Genomic DNA, 8,512 nt, shown 5'->3' on the forward strand with positions numbered 1-8,512 from the left:
GTCGTTATTACAAATTTATTATTTTTCTACTCTAGAATTAAACTTATTAATTAAATGCATATATGAGACTCCTCGACAAGTTTGTGTATGGGTTATGTGCTACTCAGGTGACCGTTAAGGCCACTTGGTCTCTTGTAAGGATTTTCTCTATATATTCCTATGTAAAAATCCATTTCACTATTGTGGCCCCACCCTAACCCCAGGTACTAAGATTTGAAAAAACTTAAATCTACACTACCTGAGGATGCTTCCACTCTAAGTTGAGATTTTCATGTCTAATAATTTTTGAAAAATGAATTTTTAAAGATTTTTTCTATATATTCCTATGTAAAACTTGATCCCTCTATTGCGTTCCCACTCTACCGCGGGGACCATGATTTGAAGAAACTTACATCTACACTTCCTGAGGATGCTTCCATACAAGTTACAGCTTGTCTGACCTAAAAGTTTTTGAGAAGGTTTTTGAAAAATACCAATAAATTTTCAATAATTCTAAATTATATCCCCTTTAGAGAAAGGACGGTCCTTCATTTGACCAAAACTTCAGCCAGTGATACTTTGTGCCAAGTTTTGTTGAAATCTGCCAAGTGGTTCTTGAGAAGAAAATGAAAATATTAATAGTTTACAACAATGACAACACCAACGACGACAGACAACGAACACATTTTGATTAGAAAAGCTTACAAAAGCTTTCAGCTCAGGTGAGCTAATTGTAGTGGAATTCATTTGTTACATTAATTGCGCTCCATACATGCGAGCTAGTATTATCTCCCTTTTTTGTTATGCACCACGTGCCAGAAAACTGAATAAGAAGCTTTCCATTTTGAAGCTTGTGGGCCACTACAATGTATGTTTTTGTTGTTTTATATGTGCTACTAAAATGTTTAAACTTATGAATACCTTATATGATAGTTTTTTCTTTGTAAACTTTACTTATCAAGAAATTAGCAGTCAGCAATGATGTCAATATATTATTTGGATATAGTCTTTCCTTGTGCAGTTTTGAGTATTGTTCTCATATATTTCACTATATTACACTGTCAGAATGTTAAGAATTACATATATTTCAAAGTAAATGTAGGATTTATCAGTTTCCCTAGTCCAAGTATTTTCCAAATTTTTTATGTATGGAACGCCATTCTTGTCTTCAACAGTACACGTGTGAATTTATAAGACAATTGTTTAAATGTGATTTTTGTTCTTTTGTAGCTTTTTACCTGCTTTATTCAATAAACCATGAAACGAATAAACTGGTTGAAACTTTCTGTATCAGAGACAGAACAGTAAAAAGATTGTAACGACTTGGACAAGGAGATTCACATTTTGGCGTCTACGACGAAACGGCGTTCATCGATAATTGGATCTGATGTCTTATACAAGTCTAACAATGGAACAAGGCTCGGAACTTGAAGACCCTCAGTCACGAATAAGGACTCTGACCGAAAAGGGAGCAGAGGGATTCTCAAAGCGTAGCGATGATTATACTACTCACATAAACGCTCAATGGGCAGCTGTCGAGAACCTAATTTCAACATACAGCTCTACCATCACAAACTTAGAATATTTAGACAAATTTGAAGGTGACCTTTCAAAAGCTTATGCAGATTTTTGTTCAACATCTGCTGATTTTGCAGCATTTCTTACAAGGACAAGAACAGAAGATAGCATTCAAGAGCTTCAGAAACATTCAGCATTTATGCAAAAATGCAAAGAACTTGTGAATTCAGTGATCGATAAAATATCTGAAGTGCGCGGAGTAGCTCTTGAAAATGCTTCACGTCGGTCAAAGATATCGCAATTAAAACTCACACATATATCCAGTTCCTCTTCACAACTGGCACGCTCAAAGGCAAAGGCGGAAGCAGCTAAAGCTCGGTTAGACTATGTTCAACAAGAGACATCCCTACTGAAACAACAGGCAGCTATTGCTGAACAGGAAGAGATATCTCGTGCAGCGGCCATGAGGAAACAGAAAGAGCTTGAAGCGGAACTGAAACTCTTGAACACTAAACAGGAAGTGGCAGCAACCAAGGCTGAAGCAGAAGCACTAGAGAATGAAGAGGCTGATGGAAAACCCACAATGCAGAATATAGAAAGGTTGAATGCACTTATCGATCCTATAGAGCGTACGACACAATATATCAACGAACAATCGGCTATTAACCAAAAAGATAAGGAAAAGCCACAAGTTGATTTCAATTCAAATGTGCAAACATTCCCTTTGATACAGCCTCATACTCAAGTGGATGCATTTATCAGTCCTGTGGAGCAAACAATCCCTCACATCAATGTACAGTCGAACAATAACCAAACTGAAAAAATGAAATCAGAAGTCAACTTCAATTCGAATGTTCAGACTTTTCCCATAAGCCAGCCTTATACTCAAAACACTGAAAGTGTCATGCCAAACAGACCCGATCAAGTTCAAGACTTTACTAAGTTTCTTCTGAAGAAAGACCTGCTAATATCTCGTCTCACTCGATTCGATGATCAACCACAGACATTCATATTCTGGAAAGCACAGTTCGAAGAAATAATGAAGGAACTCGAGGCGACAAACACTGAGGAACTCGACCTTCTTACAAAGTGGTTAGGACCAACTTCATCAAAGTACGCTGCAAGCATTAGATCGTCAAACGTTTCAAATCCAGCTGAAGCCCTAAGAAAAATTTGGGAGCGTCTTAATGAACGATATGGCAGCCCTGAACTATTGGAGTCCATGTTGATGTCTAAACTATCAGTTTTCCCAAAACTCACTAACAGAGACAATGTGAAACTATATGACTTGCTAGACTTAATCTCAGAAATTGAATCCCTTATGGCAAATCCAAAGTACACAACTTTATTGAGCCATTTCAATGCTTCATCAGGTTTAGCGCCAATACTTGGTAAGCTTCCACATAACATACAAGAGAAGTGGACTTCCTATGCTTACAAGTACAAAAAGCAACACAACACTGTCTTCCCTCCCTTCTCTTGCTTTGTGGAGTTCATGCAAGACATCAGCAAAATGAAAAATGATCCGGGGTTCATGTACAACAGTGAAACTACATATTCAAGCACAACAAAGGAGAAAGCTGGTCCGAGATCCAATCTGGGGAAACAATGGATAGCAACAAAGAAAACTGAAGTTAGACAGAATTCAGAAAACATGAAGTCCACCTCCATGTGTCCTCTCCACAAGGCCAATCATAGTCTTAATGATTGTCGTGGCTTCAAAGACAAATCATATGAGGAGCGGAAACGATTTCTGCGAGAGAACAAACTTTGCTTTAAATGTTGCAATTCTGATCAACACAAGTCCCGAGAATGCACAGAACTTATTCACTGCAATCAGTGCGGTAGCAGTTCGCATCCGTCAGCACTTCATATTGGAACACCCGTGAGCCGTTATGGTGGGGAGAAGACTGGCGAAAATTCCGCAACATCCGCATGTACCCAGATATGTAAAGATGGATTCTCAGGGAAGTCATGTGCTAAAGTGATTTTGGTAAACGTACACCAAGCCAGAAATCCAAGCAAGTCGCTGAAAGCATACGCAATCATAGACGACCAAAGCAATAGATCCTTGGTGAAGTCTGAAGTTTTTGATCGTCTCAATATGGATAGTGTAATGACAGACTACCAGTTAACTTCCTGTGCAGGAGTCACTGACATGCTTGGCAGACAAGCTCGAGACCTTATTGTTTCATCGCTGGACGGATCGACATCTATCAATATACCCAATATCATAGAATGTAACCAGATCCCCGATATCCGAAATGAGATACCTACACCGGATGTAGCGAGATCATACACTCATCTTCAAGACATCGCTGACAACATACCTGAAGTTGATGAAAACATTCCGATTCTCCTCTTGATTGGTCGTGATACACCAGAAGCACATCACGTAGAAGAGCAGCGCACAGGTGCGAGGAACTCACCATTCGGACAGAAACTTACCTTAGGTTGGGTGATTGTCGGCGAATCCTGTCTGAACAAAGTACACCGTCCTAACTCTGTCGTGGTAAACAAAACTTACCTTTTACCAAATGGGAGGTCGTCAATATTCCAACCATGTCCAAACGACATACACATAGAAGTTCAGAATAAAGATATCAGTTTCTTGCCTCAGGATCTGGATACATCTATATTCATGAAACAGAAGGATGATGACACAATCGGTCTCTCAGTTGATGACAAAGATTTCATGAGGACCATGGATGAAGACGTTCATCTCACTGCGGAAGGAAATTGGGAAGCTCCTTTGCCGTTTAGAGAAAATCGACAACGACTTCCAAATAACAGATCGTATGCACTGAAGCGAGCGCACAGTCTGGATAATAGTCTTCGAAAGGATCAAACGAAACGAGAACATTTTATGACATTCATGAAAAAGATATTCGACTGCAACCATGCGGAAATTGCACCACAACTCATGAAAGAAGAAGAATGTTGGTACTTACCAATATTTGGGGTGTACCATCCTAAAAAGCCATCCCAAATTAGAGCTGTGTTCGACTCATCTGCCAAATATCAGAGTATTTCCTTGAATGACGTTCTTCTTTCTGGTCCGGACCTGAACAACAACCTGTTAGGTGTACTTTTACGCTTTCGAAAAGAACCAATAGCTGTAACAGCTGATATAGAATCTATGTTTCACTGTTTCCTAGTTGATAAGAAGCACAGGAACTTCCTCCGCTTCTTCTGGTACAAAGACAACGACATTAACAATGAGTTGATAGAGTACCGTATGCGAGTACACGTTTTTGGGAACTCACCTTCACCGGCTGTAGCTGTATACTGTCTTCGCAAGGCCGCTTGTGCCAAGGAAGACGACTATGGATGTGATGTCGTAGATTTCGTCAGACGAAACTTCTACGTAGATGACGGATTAATTTCTCTATCGACTCCTGACGAAGCGGTCAGTTTGCTCAAAAGAACTCAAGCTGCTCTTAGAGAGGGTGGTAATCTACGTTTGCATAAAGTTGCATCTAACGACAAGCATGTTATGGATGCCTTTCCGTTTGAAGATAGAGCAAAGGACTTCAAAGATATCGATCTTAGCGTTGACAAACTTCCTATGCAGAGAAGCTTAGGGTTGAACTGGGAGCTTGAGTCTGACTCATTCACATATCGTTTGTCAAAGGAAGAAAGACCTTTCAGTAAGCGGGGACTATTGTCGACTATTAATGGCATCTTTGATCCCATTGGATTTGTTGCACCAGTAGTAGTTTCTGGGAAAATCTTGATGAGAGAGACTTTGAGAGGTTCGTACAACTGGGACGATCCCCTTCCTGTTCATCTCTTGGACAAGTGGTCAAACTGGAAGAACTCTCTGAGATTCCTTGAAGATGTACATATACCAAGGACATACACACCCTCTTCTCTATCAAAAACCCTCTGCAAAGAGCTCCATATTTTCTCAGATGCTTCGGAGGCTGCCATTGCCTCAGTAGCATACTTGCGCACAGTCGACGACTCGAACAACATCCACGTGGGATTCATTTTAGGAAAATGTAAACTTGCGCCAACAAGTGGTCATTCTGTACCGCGCTTGGAGCTCTGCGCAGCAGTGATGTCCGTCCAGTTATATGACATCATCAGTGAAGAACTGGACATGAAGTTTAACACCGTTAGGTTTTACACAGACAGTATGGTGGTGTTGGGTTATATCAATAACAAAGGCAAAAGATTTTTCAAGTATGTTGAAAACCGAGTGGAAAGAATCAGGAAATCAACAACACCCAAGCAGTGGAGTTATGTCCCAACAAAATCCAACCCAGCAGATGCGGGCACGAGAAACCTTACTGCGGAAGTCATTAATGACAACATATGGATTCGAGGACCACCTCAACTCAAGGAACCTTTGGAGGAGGATCTGAACACTGATTACAGTCTTTTTGAACCAGAAAATGACCCTGAGATTCGTAAGGAAGAAGAGGTTAAAACCCTGAAAACAGCAGTTGACGGAAAAAAGGACCAATCTGCGACTTTTTGTATAACTCACAGATCAGAGAGGTTCTCCAGGTGGAAGGTGTTTGTGAAATCTATAGACTGTTTAAGGTCTATATCTAGGAAGTTCCATCACTCCTTGGATATTCAAGCCTCACCAACATCAGAAGAACTGATCATACGTATGGTTCAACATGAAGTTTTTGCACAGGAGATAATGTGCTTGCAATCACGGAAGTCATTACCAAGAAATAGCAGTCTCATCGCATTAAATCCAATAATCGATGAAAAAGGTTTACTACGGGTAGGAGGTCGTTTGAAAAGAGGATACCTGAGTATCAATGAGAGGCACCCACTTATCATCCCAAAGAATCATCATGTGGCTATACTGCTTGTACGACATTTCCATGAAGCAGTAAAACACCAAGGTAGACATTTCACGGCCGGAGCCCTGCAATCTGCAGGGTATTGGATCATTGGAGGAAAGCGTCTGATATCCTCTCTGCTACACAAATGCATAAAGTGTCGGCGTCTACGCGGCAAATACCAATGTCAACTGATGTCCGACTTACCTGCAGACAGACTACAGCCAAGTCCTCCTTTCACCTTCATTGGGCTAGACACTTTTGGACCATGGAGCATTGTGACTCGTAAAACAAGAGGAGGAGCCTCCAACAGCAAGCGTTGGGCCGTTCTCTTTACTTGCCTTTACACTAGAGCTATCCACATAGAGGTGATCGAGGAATTATCATCATCCTCTTTCATCAACTGTTTGCGAAGATTCATCTCTCTCAGGGGCAATGTGAAGGAAATCCGCTCTGACCGGGGATCCAATTTTGTGGGAGCAACTGAAGACCTTGATGTCAACGTCATTAACGTGGAAGACAATCCTGTTCGAGAATTTCTGTACGACCAGAAGGTGACGTGGATTTTCAACCCCCCACATTCCTCCCACATGGGTGGAGTGTGGGAGCGGATGATTGGCATTGCGAGGAGAATACTCGACTCTATGCTTATGGACTTACATTCAAGACATCTCACTCATGAGGTATTGACTACTCTAATGGCTGAAGTATGTGCCATCGTGAATTCTAGGCCAATTGCACCTGTGTGTTCTGACCCTGAATCTCCAGTGATCCTCAGCCCAAACATGTTACTTACTCAAAAGTCGGGAGAAATTTCAACAAACTTTGTACGGCAAGATATCAAGGATTTGTACAAAGCACAATGGCGGTGCGTTCAGCACTTGGCAAATATTTTCTGGGTTCGTTGGAAGAGGGAATATTTACAAACGCTCCAATCGAGGACCAAATGGCAGTCCGTGGTTCCAGATCTATGTGTTGGAGACATTGTACTTCTTAAAGACCTGACAACTGCACGGATCGAGTGGCCGATTGGAATCATTACCAATGCTATAAAGAGTGTCGATGGCCGGGTCCGCAAAGTCGAAGTCAAGGTATCAAGAGATGGGAAACCAATTGTATACACGAGACCCATATCAGACACTATTCTCTTAATACATGACGAGTGACATTCTCATGTTGTACTGCAATCCACTTAGTTGCCAAATGTGTTCATTGTAATCATTTGTTTGAATATGATATTATAATATATTTCAAGAAGAAATATGTCACTATACGGTTTAATGTATTATTATTGTTTAAATGTATAAGATAATAGTGATATTTTCAATATCAGGTGGGGAGTGTAGTGGAATTCATTTGTTACATTAATTGCGCTCCATACATGCGAGCTAGTATTATCTCCCTTTTTTGTTATGCACCACGTGCCAGAAAACTGAATAAGAAGCTTTCCATTTTGAAGCTTGTGGGCCACTACAATGTATGTTTTTGTTGTTTTATATGTGCTACTAAAATGTTTAAGCTTATGAATACCTTATATGATAGTTTTTTCTTTGTAAACTTTACTTATCAAGAAATTAGCGGTCAGCAATGATGTCAATATATTATTTGGATATAGTCTTTCCTTGTGCAGTTTTGAGTATTGTTCTCATATATTTCACTATATTACACTGTCAGAATGTTAAGAATTACATATATTTCAAAGTAAATGTAGGATTTATCAGTTTCCCTAGTCCAAGTATTTTCCAAATTTTTTATGTATGGAACGCCATTCTTGTCTTCAACAGTACACGTGTGAATTTATAAGACAATTGTTTAAATGTGATTTTTGTTCTTTTGTAGCTTTTTACCTGCTTTATTCAATAAACCATGAAACGAATAAACTGGTTGAAACTTTCTGTATCAGAGACAGAACACTAATAATACAAAGATTATTATCAGCCTCTTTGGGAAACATCATTTTTGGGAAATTGGGAATGTACGTGTATCCAAATAAAAGTTGAACACCGTGTGTGAATAGGCAGTCACACAGGTAAATTAGGTCAAATAAAATTATAACGTTAAATTGAACCCTCGATCTACCCTTCGAAGTTTTATCCTATCCTGAAGTCATGTTGGCCCCGCCCGTGGTGTCCAAGGGGTGGTAGAACCATGGATTTCATAATTTAAATTCTCTTACCATAGAGATGCTTCACACCTTAATTAGTATCAAT

The 8,512-nt window shown here is 40.0% G+C and overlaps 1 protein-coding gene across 1 annotated transcript; it reads left to right on the top strand.

Moving 5' to 3' along the window:
• The first annotated feature begins 721 nt into the window (after window positions 1–721).
• On the top strand, window positions 722–8,208 carry LOC128186929 (uncharacterized). Its single transcript, XM_052856911.1, has 2 exons — window positions 722–847; window positions 1,210–8,208. The coding sequence occupies exon 2, from the start codon at window positions 1,367–1,369 to the stop codon at window positions 7,466–7,468; it is 6,102 nt and encodes a 2,033-aa protein (XP_052712871.1). The 5' UTR covers window positions 722–847; window positions 1,210–1,366; the 3' UTR covers window positions 7,469–8,208.
• The last annotated feature ends 304 nt before the right edge of the window (window positions 8,209–8,512 follow it).

The sequence above is a fragment of the Crassostrea angulata genome, chromosome 6, assembly GCF_025612915.1.
Source record: "Crassostrea angulata isolate pt1a10 chromosome 6, ASM2561291v2, whole genome shotgun sequence".
In the NCBI taxonomy this organism is placed as follows: Eukaryota; Metazoa; Mollusca; class Bivalvia; order Ostreida; family Ostreidae; genus Magallana; species Magallana angulata.

Excerpts from the sequence above, each read along its gene's own strand:
- LOC128186929 (XM_052856911.1), top strand. The coding sequence starts at position 1,367 with ATGTCTTATACAAGTCTAACAATGGAACAAGGCTCGGAACTTGAAGAC.